Raw genomic sequence first — 19,798 nt, forward strand, 5'->3', positions numbered from 1 at the left:
AGGCCAAAAATGCATAATTAGGTAGAAAAAAACAAACATAAGTTGCTCCGGAGTATAAGTCGCACAAGGCCAAAAATGCATAATTAGGTAGAAAAAAAACATACATAAGTCGCTGCGGCATATAAGTCGCACAAGATCAAAAATGCATAATTAGGTAGAAAAAAACATACATAAGTTGCTCCGGAGTTTAAGTCGCACAAGATCAAAAATGCATAATTAGGTCAAAAAAAACATACATAAGTCGCTCCGGAGTATAAGTCGCACAAGGCCAAAAATGCATAATTAGGTAGAAAAAAAACATACATAAGTCGCACTAGAGTATAAGTCGCACAAGATCAAAAATGCATAATTAGGTAGAAAAAAAACATACATAAGTCGCTCCGGCATATAAGTCGCACAAGATCAAAAATGGATAATTAGGTAGAAAAAAACATACATAAGTCGCTCCGGAGTATAAGTCGCACAAGGCCAAAAATGCATAATTAGGTAGAAAAAAAACATACATAAGTCGCACTGGAGTATAAGTCGCACATGGCCAAAAATGCATAATTAGGTAGAAAAAACATACATAAGTCGCTCCAGAGTATAAGTCGCACAAGGCCAAAAATGCATAACGAGGTCAAAAAAAACATACATAAGTCGCACTGGAGTATAAGTCACACAATATTAGTTTTGTTGACCTATTTCACCAGTTTGGCAGATTTATTGCTGCAAACTTCTTAAATAAAATCCCAATTTCATAAGAGCTCATAGCAATTCTATTTTGAATGGGTTGTTCATTTAGATTTGACTCTACTATAAATTCCCCAAAGTCGTTGTTGAACCAAATGTCAGTGATGTGCTGAAGACCAGCTGTTTAAATCGCTGTCAGTGTGATAAAAAGCAGATCCACAGACCCACAGACCCGTGTCCCCGTGTCAGGGTGACAAGCACACACACACACAGTATGGTTTACTGCATGTCCACTTCAGTGTCATACCAACATTTATCAGTTTTTACTTTTTGGTCCGATGGTTGATAACACAAAAAAGGTTTTTTTTTTCTTTTAAAATTCACATTTATTTTAAGAAACACTTGACAACAACACAAAAGCTGGTTGACAAATGGCTCATGTTGGTCTATGGAAAAATATGCCAATGCACAGAGTGAACCCTCTTCCTGCCTGTTTGGAGGCGAGGAAAACCTTTTCATTTCTCATGGCGATATATTGAAACCGGCAAAATGATCGAGTTCCTTTTCATTTATTGTGTGCCTAGTACCCACAAGACAGTTTTTTTTTTCTGAACGAGAAACCTTTTAATCTGGTGAGATCTTGTGACAGGTGCGGGCAAACTACGGCCCGGGGGCCACATGCGGCCCACCAAACGTTAGAATCCGGCCCGTCTGTTGCTTTCTAAGTATTTCAACTTTTAACATACAACAGCTGGCAACATAACTTGAAAGTCGGATGTCTTATTAAGACAAAAATCAAATAATTAAATATGGACTGTTAGAATTATAAACGTAAAATACTCAAAAGCGGCCCGCGAGTCAAAAAGTTTGCCCACCCCCCCTGATTTAGTGTCACCCCTACTTACCAGCATACGTTGTTTTTCATTATTGTGCTCATTTCACAGTAACACTGGACAAAGTAAAAGCCACTTAACACAAGTATAATATCTACGAAAGGCACTTCAGAAAACAATCATTCGAACTTTGTACCCAAATATGCATTTTTCATATGCTAACCGCTCGACCCCCAAACAAAATTAAGTAATGCAAAACAAAAGTATTACCATGACAAAACTGACAGCAGCATATCTGCCATAGTTGAAGGTGTGTTGTTTGCACAAATACTGCAATAGTCAAGTACGTTGTTCTTTTTTGATTTCCTACTGTATGTAGTACAGTATGTACAGTAAAAGCCTCCACCAGAAGTTAGAGGTGTCTTAAAGGTAATGTTATATCATGCTGGCCAGCAGATACATGAGGACAGCAGTGTTCGTATTCACAATCAACATCACACGTTTCAAAAAAAAAAAAAAAAAAAATGGGACGGCCTGTGTTATTATAAACATTATATGCAAATGTATAAAAAAAATAATGCTCCGATGGATGATCCATATGACGTATAAGAACTGAGAGTGCGTGTTTCTACCAATCAGTCCGCTTCTTGTCTGTAGTGCAGGACGTAGTAGTCATGGACGTACATGAGGACGGCGAACGGTTGGCCAATTATGAGCGAAATCCACACAGCAGCGTTGCCGTAATTGCCGTGCAGGTAGTGACCAACAAGCCAGGCTAATGGAAGCTAATCAACAGAATAAAAAAAAACAAACAAACAACATAAATGCTTTTTTTTAGGAACAGGAGAGAAGTCTCTGACCTGCTATGCTAATGAAGTTGTAGTCGTATATAGTTGATTCGCTCACAATAAAGGTAGTAGTACCACCTGATTTATTCCAACCAATCAGCAAAGCACGGTAACAGAGATAAACTGTATGGACAAATGTATTGGGACTTATTTTTATTATTATTATTATTGTTGGTGTTGTTATTATTGTTATTATTATTATTATTATTGGTATAATTGTTATTGTTATTATTATTTTTTATTAATACTATTGTTGTTATTATTATTATTGTTATTATTATTATTATTATTATTGGTATAATTGTTATTATTATTATTATATTATTATTTCTTATTAATATTGTTATTATTATTATTATTTTATTAATGTTGTTGTTATTATTATTATTATTTTTATTATGATTGTTGTTATTATTTTGTTATAATTATTATTATTATTTTTGTTGGTTTTATTGTTATTACTATTATCATTATTATTATTGTTATTACTATTATTATTAATTTTATTATTATTGTTGTTGTTATTATTGTTGTTATTATTAGTATTGTTATTATTATTATTAATGTTATTATATTATTATTGTTGTTGTTATTATTATTATTATATTGTTATTATTATTATATTGTTATTATTATTATATTGTTATTATTATTATAAATGTTATTATATCGTTATTATTATTAGAATTATTATTATTGTTATTACTATGATTATTATTATTATTATTGTTATTATTATTACAAATGTTATTATATCGTTATTATTATTAGAATTATTATTATTGTTATTACTATTATTACTATGATTATTATTATTATTATTGTTATTATTATTATTATTGGACCTTTTCTGTTCCCAGTGTCCGTGAGGTCCATTCAGATATGCTTAGATGAGGAATACCACATTTTTATCATTAGTATCTTCCTACTGCCGTCCCAATACTTTTGTCCACATCATTGATACTACATATAAATGGTCCTCTGTTTACACTCCTATGAAAGGTACCATCATCATGATGATATAGAAAATTCCCCTCCGAGATTATAATATATACCGGTCCTTCTTTATTGCATGTTTTTCTTCATTTTTCTCAAGCTGCTGCACCACCCTTAAAAGTCTCTACGCAATCTCCCAGCCTCACGCTTTTATAGAATAATTCCTCTTCTTCTACAGTGAGCTTGTCCCATTAGTGGTTGCCATGGACGACACGGATGTTATCCTCTCCTTTCCGTCTTCCTCTGTCTGTCAGCCTCCATCACATACATGTCCTCTCCTCTAATCACATCTAAGAACCCGAGAACCTCCTTTTGGTCTCCCAAGGGAGCTCCATCTCAGCATCCTTCCATCGATATAATCACAATCCTTCCTTCTCACACGGCCAGACCATCTCAGTCTGGCCTCCCTTGACCTTGTCTCCTTGTCTCCCAGACATCTAAACGTGGGATGTTCCTCTGATCGGCTCATTTCTAACGCTGTCCATCCCAATGAAAATCCAAACGTCTTTAGTTCTGCCTCCTGTCAGCTACTATTTCTAGACTAGTACAATAATTATGACATACTAGGATCACTTCCAGATGTTGTGCAGGGGCGTCAAACAGCAGATGGCTATGTGGAGATGTTGCAAAAGGCAAAGGCTTTTTCAACAGTCTTTTTAAAAAAGAATTATTAGACTCATTATTGAGTCCTTTTCTGAACATTTTCATTCTATTTTATGTTTTTTTATGTTTTTTTTTTGGATCTATGGTCTGAACCTTATGATGAGCTGATGAAAAGTCTTTCACTTTCATAGTTTCTTTACAATAAATTGCTTAATATTTTTTTTTTGTTTCTCTCCCATTTCTTTTTAAAGACCTACTTCGTACCTCCAGAATTTGCTTACCTGAGCCATCATGCCCATAAAGGCCCAAAGTCGGAACATCCTCAGAGGGACACTCACCAGATACTAGACACAGATATAAAAAAAAATAAAACAATAAAATGGCATCATAAATATGACTTTCTTGAATTTTACACATTTTTTTTATGGTCTCTTTACCTCGTGGAAGAAAGCGGACAAGAAGAAGACGGCTGATTGGCTGACTATCTTACTAAATCCTCTCCTCAGCAACGGCTTGTAAAAGTGCCTGCGGGAACACATGAGGAAACTCATCATAACAAACACACACACACACACACACACACACACACACACACACACACTCATTGTACTTGTGACTGGCGCCTGTATTGTGCTATTGTATGTACAGTCTGCCTGCATCAAAGCCGCCGCTCCCTTTGCGTTCGCTTCTAGGAATTTCACTGCAGCGTCTTCCCAAGTTAAGTAGAGTGAATAACTCACCGGAGACACCACTTGTGAACGGGGATGTTCCAGTTCTGCCAGAAATATGTCACCGTCTCCGAGTTCCTGAAAAAGACGAGTCAGCGAAAAGGGATATCGAGGCTTTACAGGGCTTAAATAATGGATCAGTGGATATGACACTTTTTATTATTATTATGACACATTTCTAAGTCTATCACAATTTCAACAACCATGGTAAACAGTCAAGTCACTCACAAACATTATTATTATTATTGTTATTGGTATTATTGTTATTATTATTATTGTTATTATTATTATTATTATCATTATTATTGTTATTATTATTTTTATGACACTTTCATTATTATGACACATTTCTAAGTCTATCACAATTTCATCAACCATGGTAAACAGTCAAGTCACTCACAAACATTATTATTATTATTGTTATGGTATTATTGTTATTGGTATTATTGTTATTATTATTATCATTATTTTTGTTATTATTATTTTTATGACACTTTCATTATTATGACACATTTCTAAGTCTATCACAATTTCATCAACCATGGTAAACAGTCAAGTTAAGTCATTATTATTATTATTATTATTGATATTATTGTTATTATTATTATCATTATTATTGTCATTATTATTTTTATCATTATTATTGTTATTATTATTGTTATTAATATTATTATTACTATTATCATTCTATTATTGTTATTATTATTGTTATTAATATTATTATTACTATTATCATTCTATTATTGTTATTGGTATTGTTATTATTATTATTATTGTTATTATTATCATTATTATTGTCATTATTATTGTTATTAATATTATTACGATTATCATTGTTATTATTGTTATTATTGTTATTGGTATTATTGTTATTATTATTGTTATTATTATCATTATTATCATTATTTTTATCATTATTGTTATTATTATTATCATCATGATTATTATTATTATTGTTATTATTATTGTTATTATTTTTATTGTTATAATTGTTATTGGTATCATTGTTATTATTATTGTTATTATTATTATCGCTATTATTATTATTGTTATTATTTTTATCATTATTGTTATTATTATTATCATGATTATTATTATTGTTATTATTATTATTATTATTGGACCTTTTCTGTTCCCAGTGTCCGTGAGGTCCATTCAGATATGCTTAGATGAGGAATACCACATTTTTATCATTAGTATCTTCCTACAGCCGTCCCAATACTTTTGTCCACATCATTTATACTACATATAAATGGTCCTCTGTTTACACTCCTATTATTATTATTATTATCACAAACATCATTCTCGGTCACGTGTTAACGATGTAATGTAATTGAAGAAAGAGAAAATAAAAATAAAATAAAGCAAACAGAGACATCACAGAGAGATTATCTACCACCAGTCTTTGTAGAACTGTCTGTCTCCGAAGCGCAGAAGCTCCGCTGTGAAGTTCAAAGACGAGTGGAAGAACCAGTAGAAAAACATTAACCAAAGCAAATGGTTGGGAACCTATAAGACACACCAGGATCCGCATAAACACGAGACGGATGCAGGAACTCAAAACAAACTGCTATAAGGAATATACTCCTATACGGACTCACGGCCAATCGTAAGAGTCTCTCAGTCATCCGAGATAGATCCATCTCCTACCATACAAAAGAAGAAATAAGAAATTGCAATTAAAAAAAGAACATAGTCGCTTTGCTGCGTGCCGTGCTCTCTTTCTCACCTCGAGTGGCTTCATGGAGCTTTGAATGATGGGAATCATCCACTGGGAGCCAAAGGAGACGAGAAAAGAGCTTAGAATTGATTTTAAAGGAAGCCCGAATTCACTTTAATGTTAAAAATATGAGTTAAAATATGACAGATTACCTGTTGGGTAAGACCGACTAACATCTGGATGAGGAACAGCTGGGGAAAAACACACACATGACTTTATATTATTACTTTAAGTTATTTGTTGTGAAGCAATATACACGTACAAGTACTGCATTGACCTTAATATAAGACAAAAAACATTTTTTTAAATATATTTTTTTAAGACATAAACCTTTTTTTGGTGTTTTTAGTGTCAGTGATATCATTCATTTTCTACTGCTTTTTCCTCACAAGGATCGCGTAAGGGTGCTGGAGCCTATCCCAGCTGTCTTTGGGCGAGAGGCGATTGCCAGCCAATCACAGGGCACATATAGACAAACAACCATTCACACTCACATTCATACCTATGGACAATTTGGAGTCGCTAATTAACCTAGCATGTTTTTGGAATGTGGGAGGAAACCGGAGAAAACCCACGCATGCACGGGGAGAACATGCAAACTCCAGGGTGGAATTGAACCCTGGTGTCCTAGCTGTGAGGTCGGCACGCTAACCACTCGAACGCCGTGCCGCCCATCAGTGACATCATTCATTCATTCATTTTCTACCGCTTTTTCCTCACGAGGGTTGTGTAGGGGAGCTGGAGCCTATCCCAGCAGTCTTTGGGAGAGAGGCGGGGTACACCCTGGACTGGTGGCCAGAAACTGGAGTACCCGGAGTACCCAGAGAAAACCCACGCATGCACGGGGAGAACATGCAAAACTCCAGGGTGGAATTGAACCCTGGTCTCCTAGCTGTGAGGTCGGCGCGCTAACCACTCGACCGCCGTGCCGCCCATCAGTGACATCACTGTTATCTTAAAATTAGCATCACAAATGTGTGCTAACCTATTATTTGAATGTGCAAACCTTGAGATCCACAATATTAAGTAACAAACTAAAAACAAACTTAAGTAACAAACTAAAAATACATAACTTGTTATCAAAACAAAATAAATTATAAACACAGAGAAGATATTTCCTCACCATTTCAAAAAGTCTTCTCAGAAGGAAACTCATACGTATGTTGGGAGAGCGAGGAAAGTTGAGCTCGTAGCACAGAGTCGGAGCAAAGACAAAGTAGTACAGGTCTGCAGACACACAACCAGGAAGTACAAGTGACATACCCGGCGCGTTACAGAATGACTCAAGGCACAACACAAACTGCAGTCAAGTACCTCTGATGGTGAGGTTGCCAGGGTAACACACCTTACGTTCCTCTCCATTGGAATACTGTGTTGAAGGACCTATAAAGACACAGCACACATTATGGTAATGGTTTTATTTCATTTGAACATGCATCAGATTACAATTGAATGCATCACATAATCAGTTCACAGTTCCACATGATCAAAAGGAGTAGGAAGAAGCAAAGCTTATTAAATCCTACCCCTCCATCTGGTACTTTTACAATCAGTAACTGTTACATTTGTTCACTTCCTGCTTTCCTAATATAGTTTAAGTGATTTATTTTATTTTATTTTGTTTTAATGATTTATTTTAGTTTTATTAAATCCTACCCCTGCATCTGGTACTTTTACAATCAGTAACTGTTACATTTGTTCACTTCCTGCTTTCCTAATATAATTTAAGTGATTTATTTTATTTTAATTATTTATTTTTGTTTTATTTTAGTTTTATTTTATTTAAAAAAATATATTTTTATTTTTATTTTTGTCATGTACTGAAGTATGAGGTGATATGAGCATCCAATGACATAATGTGTACCATAGTAAGTGTCAATATAGTGATATGTATAGCACATCATGACTGGTTTAAGACTCTTCATCCTTGTATTTAGCAAACATCAACTGCTTGTATTGTTTCTTGAATTGGCTCATCGTTGTGCATTGTTTGATTTCCTTACTCAATCCATTCCATAGTTTGATTCCACATACTGAAATGCTATGGCTTTTTAACATAGTCCTGGCATATAAGTGTTTCAAATGTAGTTCTTTAAATGTAGTATTTCTCCTCACTTGTAGAGAAGTATTGGATGACATTTTTAGCTAATTGGTTATTTTTAGCCTTATGCATTATTTTTAGCTGTTTGAAGATTAACTATATCATCAGCAAGTTGAAGTATTTGTGATTTTAGAAATAAGGAGTTAGGCGGCATTATTAATTATCCTTACTGACCTTTTTTGCAGTACAATTTTGTAGTTATTACCCCATTCATTCATTCATTCATTCATTTTCTACCGCTTTTTCCTCACGAGGGTCGCGGGGGTGCTGGAGCCTATCCCAGCTGTCTTTGGGCGAGAGGCGGGGTACACAGGGCACATATAGACAAACAACCATTCACACTCACATTCATACTTATGGACAATTTGGAGTCGCCAATTAACCTAGCATGTTTTTTTTTTGGAATGTGGAGTACCCGGAGAAAACCCACGCATGCACGGGGAGAACATGCATGGAATTGAAACCTGGTCTGCACGCTAACCACTCAACCGCCGTGCCGCCTTATTACCCCATATTACGGCCTAAAACAACACAAGTTGAGAATAGATGCAACTGCAGTAACAACCGCCTGCCTACAGATGTCACTGTCAGAACATGAGCAAATGATGTCGCTGTATGATGGCGAGGCCTTTGTACTGCTTCTGTGTGTGAGGAACTTACAAGACAGTGACCTTGCCAGCTTCTTGGCCTTCATGCTACTCATCTCCCGACACCACATGTTGACGTCCTTATAGGAGTAGAGCTTAAGGAAGAGAATGGTGTAAGCACCCAGCACGAAGGTGCCGCCGACTAAAACAGAAGAAGACATGGCAATTTCATACTGAAAATGAAGTAGTACCTTCTTGTCATGCAGTATCGGAGCCAAATACATGCACATAGAAATAAAGACTCTTTTGCCAGTAGGGTGAGATGCAGGTCAGAACACCTGGCGTCGAATCACAGCAGATAATATTCGTTTGCCATCTGTCTCTCTGGCTTAATGTGGCCTCCAGACATTTGCAGGTGACCATGGTGATCATTGTGACACGCACATACACAACCATTCAACTATTCTCACTCGCTGACAAATCTTTGTGCAGGGGTGGGACATGGGCCACTGCACTTATTAATTATACATACTGTATATGTTGTATTATCATGTTTTATATATTAGCATAATTTCCCTGATTAATTATGTATGGATACTAGTATATATGGGGATGATATTTTAACATTACTTTTAAAAAAAGTACAATGAAAAAATATATAATGTAATTTCTACTACGTTACACTCTTTTGTGCTATGTGTTTGTATGCTAGGGGCCCCGCCTCCCCCCACCGAGACAAAGCCACTGGCAAAAGAGCTCACTCTGTTCATGCCGTTGTTCTATGGAACAACCTATCTGTCTGTTTGGAAGCAAGAGACGAGTAAAACAGATATGCGTTGTCATGGCGATATATTGAGGCCGGCAAAATGATTTTTGTTTATTTTTGTTTATTGTGTGATTAATTCATGAATTAATTAATTCATTCATTTTCTACCGCTTATCCTCATGAGGGTCGCGGGGCTTAGCTGGAGCCTATCCCAGCTGTCTTCAAGCGAGAGGCGGGGTACACCCTGGACTGGTGGCCACGCAGCCAATCACAGGGCACATATAGACAAACAACCATTCACACTCACATTCATACCTATGGACAATTTGGAGTCGCTAATTAACCTAGCATGTTTTTGGAATGTGGGAGTACCCGAACAAAACCCACAGGGAGAACATGCAAACTCCACACAGACATGGCCGAGGGTGGAATCAAACTCCCGTCTCCTAGCTGTGAGGCCCACACACTAACCACTCGGCCACCGTGCAGTTTGTCAACTGGTAAGTCATATTTTGTAGTGCAAAAAATAACATCACTGATTAGATTAAATAATATTCATTCACAGGGGTGCTGGAGCCTATCCCAGCTGTCTTCGAGCGAGAGGCGGGGTACACCCTGGACTGGTGGCCACACAGCCAATCACAGGGCACATATAGACAAACAACCATTCACACTCACATTCATACCTATGGACAATTTGGAGTCGCTAATTAACCTAGCATGTTTTTGGAATGTGGGAGTACCTGGACAAAACCCACAGGGAGAACATGCAAACTCCACACAGACATGGCCGAGGGTGGAATCGAACTCCGGTCTCCTAGCTGCGAGGCCCACGCACTAACCACTCGTCCACCGTGCAGTTTGTCAAATGGTAAAAGTCATATTCTGTAGTGCAAAAAATAACATTACTGATTAGATTAAATAATAAATTTTATAAATAATATTCAAAACTTGAACATCTCCCCAAGCAGCCATTCGCTGGAGAGAGAGACTCTAATACTCCTTTGTGCATACGTAGTAGCAAAGACCGCAGTTTTGTTCTTTGTCTTTTTCCATTGGCCATTGCGGCGGGCGAGCGCGCGTGCATACACACACTCTCATGGCCGTACCCTCACACACCTGCCCTCCTTTACTGCCCTTCCGGTGTGAACCGCAGAGTGCGGAGGAGAACAGACAGATGGGCTGATACCTTTTCCTCATTCACCACCCAGTAAGAGGAGAGGACAGGACAAGATGGGAGGTGGAAGAGAGGGGGGGTTAGGGGCACAAAAAGCAGAAGCGACACATTCCCCCTTTTTTTTATGGTGTTTGGACATTAAACTAATCTCAATGCCAAGTCAACATCTTGGAGTAATGCATTCAAGAGAACAACCAAATTACCATGCATTTACAAGAAACCCATTATCTACCTCATAATATGTCTCATAAAATTATACATGCCCGCACTAGAGCGTAGAATAAAGGACAGAAGCAATGCCAAGAATCTGTACTCGCCATACTGTATTATGGTAATGGTGTGAAACTTTTTTTGGGGGGGTGAGGTGACAAAAGTGACCTTGGTGGGGAATTTATTTACATCAGCCAGTTGATTAGGGTGAAGGGCATACAACTTTGTAAAAGCAATTGTACCCAGCCTGAGGTAGCGACTCTGTGTATACAGGTAGTATCTGCGGTGCAATGCAGCAAGTAAAGCACAGTGACAAAACGTGCATGACAACCATGCAGGACAGCCAATACTAAGTCTAAATTCTAAAGCACATGAATGGGACTGAAACCTTAAAGCTTATCTGTTCCAGAGTCACACTCTCATGTGCTCCCGAGGACTTCCGGGAAACGTAGGTCCGCGTTAACTGAGTGCGGGCAATCTGCAACCCGTATATAACGAAGTCTGAGTATTGAGTTGTGGTCTTCTATAGAGCAGCTACACACAATAACACACACAAAAAACTTTTTTAGATTTTCCAGAATCTGCACCTATTCCTTTGATTTGCACTTCCTGCCAAAACGGTCTGTTTTAATTTATTCCACCTACGGTCCGCCTCCGGGTACGCTCATTGTGCCATTTATTTGTCCAAATACCAATTGTGTACAATTTAGTTTGGATGAAGTCGGCAAAATTTAAGCTAGCCAAAGTGAGCAACGCACTTCCGGTTATTTTCACAAAATAAAACACCGCTTACTTTTCTCATACAAAAAAAAAACATCGTGATAAATCACTGCTTTTACTTTGAAAACAAGAAGCGAACCAACTCGCGACATATTGTGCTTGTCACCGCCGTTTGGACTGATCTCGTCCCGGTGACGTCACATCGCATTGCATTCTGGGTAATTTGTGTATTGACATCTACGAGTACTAATCTGACGATACATACTCAACATTTCTGTCGAATGCAGTATGTATCCGGGAACTTCTCGCATACTCAAAAAAAGTAGGCAAGTATGCTGTTTCGAACACAGCCGAAGTCCGCTCCCTGTGACATCACAAAGGAACACTTTTACCACGCCTTTTGAAAACAGAGCATTTTGGGCTATACCAAACTTTTTTAAAGGCTCACTTCCAAATGCGTAAAACTTGTTATCTGAAACTTTGGCGTCATTTTAACACGAGAATACGACATTTTAACTTCATTTATAGGTCAGAGCATGTTTAAAAGAACTGAAAGAACAATTAGGGGTGTCACATGATCTTGTGACGAGATTTTTCCTTCAGAAAAAAAAAACTTGTGATGATGAATTAATCAATCCCATGATAAATGAAAATTAATTTGCTAATTGAGTTAATTTGTCGATTAGGGTGTGACACCATGACTTTCCATGATGAGAGTGCATTTTTGAGTTTTCATTAATTAAAGAAATAAATGTTTGAAATGTAACACCACAAAGTATTTACAATTTTCATATTTTAAACTGAAATATGTGTGTGTGTGTGTATGCATTAAAATGTACCTACACTTACCTAACCTTTTGCACGCTACACTCCTCCATTTGAGCTCTTATCAAATGCACTTCTACCACCTTGTGGCCGTTTTAAAGGCAGTATAAAACTTCTTTTTAAATATATACAGTATTTTATGGATTGCGTGATGAATAGAGAAGACAATGACCCTTGGATGACCCTGTCCTGCAAACCATACACTCTTTTGGCATCGCTTCTCTCCTCCTTTACCGCTCTCCTCGTTCTCTGCCAGCTGGATACAATCCAGTCATGACCAACTGGTTCATTACCACTAACCGGCTCCAATTATGACTTGCCTTATAAGAGTCGTCTTTTACGGCACCATCAAACGGCTCAACTGTTTCTTTGAAGGGCAAAGACGCCGATGCCCTTTTAATCTTTAGCGCAATGACGTTGTTTTCTATTTCGCACACATTGTGACACGTTACCGGTTGACAGTATTGCTGCTCCGAGACGATGGATGGCAATATTCCAGTCAGCTAGCCTGCCACGCTGCTATCTGGCTAGTAGTTAATTTAGGGAAGAAGGGGTGCAAGATAAATTGCATTTTAACAACAGTAAACAACATTTTACCTGGGGTCACCGAGGGCACCGTGAGGACCACAGCGGCGGGGAATGTTAGCATGACAGCCATATTAAGAAAGTGAACGAGTAAGCCCACACGCTCGCCGAATGAACCCTGAGCAGGAGGACAAAAAGACACACGGGGTCAGTTGTGATTGGCTGCAATAAATCAGCAACCGACATCCAACATACTGCGATTACAGGTGCTTATATACTGTGTGATTGAGTAATTCCCGGAGCAGAACCACAACCACTTTAGGACTTTATGGAGACCCGATAAAGTTTTTAAAAGGCTTATAATGTTTCTTAACAGATGCCCTAAATGCAGATGGTGAAACAAATTCCGTGTTTTACTGGTAAAACATGGCGAGCGTCACTTAGTCAGTTTTGATGGATAGCCGTACAAAAATAATCCCCCTCTAGGATCCAGCCGGTGGTTATGAATTCATAAGTTCAGTCAAACTTTCAGCTCTGCGTGTGTAAGCAATCAAATTAAATAATCCAGAGTTTCTCCGACTCACCTTCGAGAGTTGTCTCTCTGTGTAGAGGGCCACCACGATGAAGACGTTGGACACTGTTGGGAATAAGATGTGAAGATCAAGAAATGATATTGTATTTGCCTGCAACACATTTAGTCAAATTTTTATGATAGTTTTACAATGTGGCAGTTTAGTAATGCAATCGTTTTCTCACTGGACTGCGATCTATTTGTGGCAAGGGGTTGTTGGGTTGGGTGCGCTTCGAGATGATGTCATTATCTAATTTACCTAATTGGCCATAACGCTATGCTATGGGAGACAAAAAGTGAGCAAAAATATTAATTTGTTTTCTACCGCTTATCCTTACAAGGGTCGTGGGGGGTGCTGGAGCCTATCCCAGCTGTCTTATCCCAGCTGGTGGCCAGCCAGTCACAGGGCACATATAGACAAACAACCATTCACACTCACATTCATACCTATGGACAATTTGGAGTCGCTAATTAACCTAGCATGTTTTTTCTTGGAATGTGGGAGGAAACCGGAATACCCGGAGAAAACCCACGCAGGCACAGGGAGAACATGCAAACTCCACACAGAGATGGCCGAGAGTGGAATCGAACTCGGGTCTCCTAGCAGTGAGACCTGCGTGCTAATCACTCAGACACCATGCAGCCAGCAAAACATTCATTCATTTTCTACCGGTTTTTCCTCACGATGTTCGCGGGGGTGCTGGAGCCTATCCCAGCTGACTTCGGGCGAGAGAGGCGGGGTACACCCTGGACTGGTGGCCAGCCAATCACAGGGCACATATGGACAAACAACCATTCACACTCACATTCATACCTATGGACAATTTGGAGTCGCTAATTAACCTAGCATGTTTTTGGAATGTGGGAGGAAACCGGAATACCCGGAGAAAACCCACAAGAACATGCAAACTCCACACAGAGATGGCCGAGGGTGGAATCGAACCCTGGTCTCCTAGCTGTGAGGTCTGCGCGCTAACCACTCAACCGCCCATTTATGAAATTATTAGTAAAAAAAAAATCTAATAATCTAATATCTATCTATAATAAATCGAATAATCTAAAGTTATATTATGTAAGTGCAGCAGCTCGAGAAAAATAAAGAAAACCATTTTTAAAGAAGTTAACTCCAGCGAAAGATCAATAATACCAGTAGGTGTGCAGTGCAGTAATTATCTTTCTTCTAACCCACTGTTATATTTTCCAATATTTTCTGACTATCAAAGTCTTGCAATTACTTTTTAAAAATGATTTTTTTTATTTTAATTGGTCTTGAAGTACTTCGGAGGGAGGATGAGTATCGGAGAACAAAGTTGACTCCGGGATGGTCAGGTGGTACAAAAGTGGCTTATGTGGCTTCTTTTCTTTGCAGTACAATACCTACCTATGCAGTATATCTGCAGTATATCATTATATAGGGCAGGTGGCCATCTCTCTGGAGACAAGCTGAGCTGCGCCATTGCAGATTTACGTATTAAGCATTTAAAAAAAAATATGCCTCTGTGTCACAACTTAGGGAGAAGTTTCATGTGCCATCATAATAAAAAGCCATATTAATTTTGCTAACACACAAAAAGCACTGCATATGTGCTCATTTCTATTTATCCTTGATGTCTTTATGCTATTGGTATGCTATTATTACAGTAATAATGATTGTTGTTGCTGTTGCTGTTTCTGTTTCCCTCTCTCTAAAAAAAATGAAAAAATAAAAATAAAAATACAAAAAATACAAAAAAATAAAAATAATTTAAAAATAAATAAAATAAATTTAAAAAAAATTAAAAAAAAATGTTTTTTTAAAAAAAAGTTTGCATGTTCTCCCGTGCATGCATGGGTTTTCTCCGGGTACTCCGGTTTCCTCCCACATTCCAAAAACATGCTAGGTTAATTAGCGACTCCAAATTGTCCATCGGTATGAATGTGAGTGTGAATGGTTGTTTGTCTATATGTGCCCTGTGATTGACTGCATGACCACCAGCCCAGGGTGTACCCCGCCTCTCGCCCAAAGACAGCTGGGATAGGCTCCAGCACCCTCCTTGACCCTCGTGAGGATAAGCGGTAGAAAATGAATGAATGTCTTATTTATGATTACATCTACTATATTGGGTACAGCTGGGATAGGCTCCAGCAATGAAAAAATAAAAAAATTTAAAAATAGTGAATTTTGCCTTGGGGCTAACCTGAGCTGCATGTCTACCTACCAATCACCAGGCACGGCGCTGGCCAGCTGTAGGGGTCCTTCAGGAATAAGGAAACCACTTGAATCGGGTCCACCAGAACCCCATACCTGCCGATAGAAAAACATGTATGGAAAAATGTTAGCAATTTCATCTACAAAAAGCGAAAACTGTTAAAAAAAATATTGTATACAATTATAAAGCATTGGAGAGTCAATCAGTGACTGTGTTGTGAATCGACTGAGGCATAATGGGAGTGCACTACTTGGTTCCAACCAGCAGGGGCGCTGTTGAATCAAGTTGAACTTATGGCACACCTCAATAATTGGCAGCATTATGCTAATAAACACAACACTGGCGTTGAAACAGTAATGATTTAATAAAAGAAATATCATGGAATAAAATAAGAGAAATACGCTTGCTTACCTTAATAGGTTTTCTAGGAAGAGGCGAGCATTACTAAGTACCTGAAATCGAGATAAATCGTTAGAGATGTTAGAGATGGCGACACTTTTCAATTGCTTTTTTGTTGTTTCTTCACTAATGGGATACATTCAAAAAAAAAAATTTTTTTTTTTTCTCTTTCAATTCTTTGTTCTTCTTTCTTACCGTACTTTTCTCTTGTCATTCTTATTATCTCCCCGGCTCCCTTTTCCTATTTCTGAATAGATTGTGATATCTCATTACCCCACACAAAGGCTCAATGCCTGGGGATGGGACAGAAGTTCAGTCGGAATGAAGGAAAACCTCTCGCGATGAACACAACGATCTGTGTTCAAAGGCTGGATTAGCAAGCAGGCAGGCTTTGCTGGAGCCTCATCCCCATCCCTCCTATTCTCTCATATTCACTCCCCTTTTTTTTTTTTTTTTTTTTTTGTGAGTGAAGAAATTCCGTAAAATGCCTTGACGTAGCCGTTTTTGGATTCCATCATTGTGCCTCAGCTGTAAATAATCGGGGGTTGTGAGCGCACACATTTGATCTTATCTGAGGTAGATCTGACTAAACGTCAAGACTTACTCCGGCTACATTTAAGCAATATTGATCTAAAATACAGCACCTTGCCAAGACGCGCATTTATAGAGAGTTTCAACTGGCAAGAGACCAAATCTGACACATAAGAGATAAATTGAGTGTTCCTGAACGCAAGTGGGTGTTTATCAAGCAGTACAGACTCAATGAAAATTGTCGATATTTTCCATTAATACCAAAAGGTCATAATCACTACTCCTTTGTCAATGTCTTGTTTCATATCTAGCGACAAGATTCAACATATAATAAGTCACTTTAACTCAAAATTTACTCACAGTACCTCACAAAAGTGAATAAAAATGAAAAGTCAGTGTACAGCCTGTATAGCAGTAGAGATTTACTAGCCACTGAAAATGAAATATTTATTGTGTAAATAGCTGGCAACACAAGTGAGCATCAAGACAATTGTGTCTTGAACTAAAAAAATTAAAAAAAAGGAAATAAATGAATAAATGTCATTAAATAAAATGCCAACTAAAATAAATATAATTTTTTTTAAATAAAAAAATGGAAAAATGATGGCAAAAAAGTGAAATGTTGGTACTAATAATACATCACAATTTATTATGAATAAACTCACACAAAACTAAAGATTGCTTGAAGTTCTTATCATCGCAACTGTATGTTGCTATAAAAAAAATAAATGCCATTAAATAAAATGCCAACTAAAATAAACATAAAAAATTTAAAATAAAAAAAGGAAAAATGTTGGCAAAAAGTTAAATGTTGGTACTAATAATACATCACAATTTATTACAAATAAACTCATTATAATAAATATGCTAATAATAATATGTGCTGTCACCTACAACACAAAACTAGAGATTGCTTGAAGTTCTTATCATAGCTACTGTATGTTGCTCTAAAAACAATAAAAAATAAATGTCATTAAATAAAATGCCAAATTAATAAATTAATAAAAAAAATAAAAATAAAAAAGGAAAAATGTTGGCAAAAAAAGTTAAATGTTGGTACTAATAATACATCACAATTTATTACAAATAAACTCATTATAATAAATATGCTAATAATAATATGTGCTGTCATCTACAACACAAAACTAGAGATTACTTGAAGTTCTTATCATAGCTACTGTATGTTGCTCTAAAAATAATAATAATAAAAATAAATGCCATTAAATAAAATGACAAATTAAAAAAATAAAAAAAGGAAAAATGTTGGTAAAAAAAGTGAAATGTTGGTACTAATAATACTTCAGAATTTATTATAATAAATATGCTAATAATAACATGTGCTGTCATGCTTATCATAGCAACTGTTTATTAATTCATTTTCTACCGCTTATCCTCAAAAGCGGTTGTGGGGGTGCTGGAGCCTGTAGATGGTCGAGGGTGGAATTGAACTCAGGTCTCCTAGCTGTGAGACCTGCGCGCTAACCACTCCTTCGCCGTGCAGCCCATTTCTGGAACCAATTCTTTGAATTTACATTATTTCTTATGGGAAACATTTATTTGGTTAGCGTCCGTTTCGGTTAGAGTTGGACTTTCTGGATCAAATTATTGACGCTAACCAAGGCTCTGCCCTTCATTCACTTTGTAGGAGACACACTCTGTTTGAATGAACAAAGTGTTTATTATTTAGAAAACCGAAACCAGAGTACCCGAAGAAAACATGCAAACTCCACACAGAGTCGGCCGAGGGTGGAATCGAACTCGGGTCTCCTCTGTTAGCCTGTTAATAAAATCAAAAAATCTAAAAATGGGATACAACTGTCTTGCATAATGTTGTCTTCTAAGAAGATGTACTGCAAAAAAAAATGATTGTATAAAATGAGTATATCATTGAGTAGGTTAGTGCTTATAACCATGATCTTACCAGCATTACCACACACCAGTTGAGAATCCCCCTGTAGTTACTGAAACCACTGGATGAACTCAGCAGGGACTCCTGTGGCTTGTGACAGCTTAAGGGCGTTAAAACAGAGAAAAAAAACACCGTTGGACAAATATCCCAGTTGTCAAGCTAATAAATAAATAAAGCTGAATTATTATAGCAAGTAGCTAACATGTAAATTAGCTTACCGCCTATAACACATAATAGTGTAAACAACTCCATGGTACACTTTCTCACCTTAACCTGTCATTTATGTCATTGTTGCGTTTATTTTTGTCATTCTTTGTTTTGGACCGAGTCTTCTCCAAGGAGGGATCGGCTTTCCTCTGCTCGCCGACTCCTCTACCGTCAGCAGCGGTCATTGAGCGATGAAACGCCGCCGTATGCTTCCCATTCGCCGGCTGCATACTCGCTCCTCCTCGCGCCGCCGCGAAAGTTGCCCTTCTCCTGCGACTCAAGGCCCCGGTAGTGTCCGTGTCTCCCATGGTGGAAACAAAACTTCAAAACTAAAGTTAACTTAACTTTAGGAGTTGCATACTTGTTGTTGTTGTATTGAGTAACATGGGCGTGGGAGCAGAATGAAAAGGGGAAGTCGTAGCCCAGCAAATCCGCCCCGAAACTCAGATTTCCGCACTGTCACTGAACAGGTAGGAGCGTCATGACGTCACTTGAGGGCGACGTAAGAACCCGGCGTTTGTTTTTCCTGAGGGTTAATACACACCAGGCACAATACGGTAAGGCGTGTATGAGCTAAACTTATGCTAATTATTTGTGGGTTTTCATTTCAAGGAGAATAACGTTGATGTTACATTCTAAATGGACTTTGGACACTTTTTTTTTTGCTGTGATGTAAGTTCT

The 19,798-nt window shown here is 37.5% G+C and overlaps 1 protein-coding gene across 1 annotated transcript; it reads right to left on the minus strand.

Moving 5' to 3' along the window:
- Positions 1-639: 639 nt before the first annotated feature.
- On the minus strand, positions 640-19,577 carry dgat1b (diacylglycerol O-acyltransferase 1b). The gene is made up of 17 exons (XM_058084757.2): positions 19,178-19,577; positions 18,923-19,010; positions 16,483-16,523; positions 16,081-16,166; positions 13,896-13,948; positions 13,384-13,489; positions 9,162-9,290; positions 7,715-7,783; positions 7,524-7,627; positions 6,553-6,591; positions 6,410-6,451; positions 6,282-6,326; positions 6,077-6,189; positions 4,693-4,758; positions 4,390-4,477; positions 4,234-4,296; positions 640-2,290 (listed from the first exon to the last, which is right to left on the minus strand). Exons 1-17 carry the CDS (start codon positions 19,423-19,425, stop codon positions 2,141-2,143), a joined length of 1,530 nt encoding a protein of 509 aa, XP_057940740.2. The 5' UTR covers positions 19,426-19,577; the 3' UTR covers positions 640-2,140.
- Positions 19,578-19,798: the final 221 nt, after the last annotated feature.

The sequence above is a fragment of the Doryrhamphus excisus genome, linkage group LG17 (assembly GCF_037039965.1).
Source record: "Doryrhamphus excisus strain RoL-2023G ecotype Guam linkage group LG17, RoL_Dexc_Guam_v1.1, whole genome shotgun sequence".
In the NCBI taxonomy this organism is placed as follows: domain Eukaryota; kingdom Metazoa; phylum Chordata; class Actinopteri; order Syngnathiformes; family Syngnathidae; genus Doryrhamphus; species Doryrhamphus excisus.

What these genes read in the sequence shown, in the direction of transcription:
- dgat1b (XM_058084757.2), bottom strand. Translation starts at nt 19,425, where the DNA reads ATGGGAGACACGGACACTACCGGGGCCTTGAGTCGCAGGAGAAGGGCA. An exon ending in AGCGCCGTGCCTGGTGATTG is followed by an intron (nt 13,949 to 16,080) that starts GTAGGTAGACAT and finishes TATTCCCAACAG; the next exon opens with TGTCCAACGTCTTCATCGTG. An exon ending in TGTCCGCTTTCTTCCACGAG is followed by an intron (nt 4,297 to 4,389) that starts GTAAAGAGACCA and finishes ATCTGTGTCTAG; the next exon opens with TATCTGGTGAGTGTCCCTCT.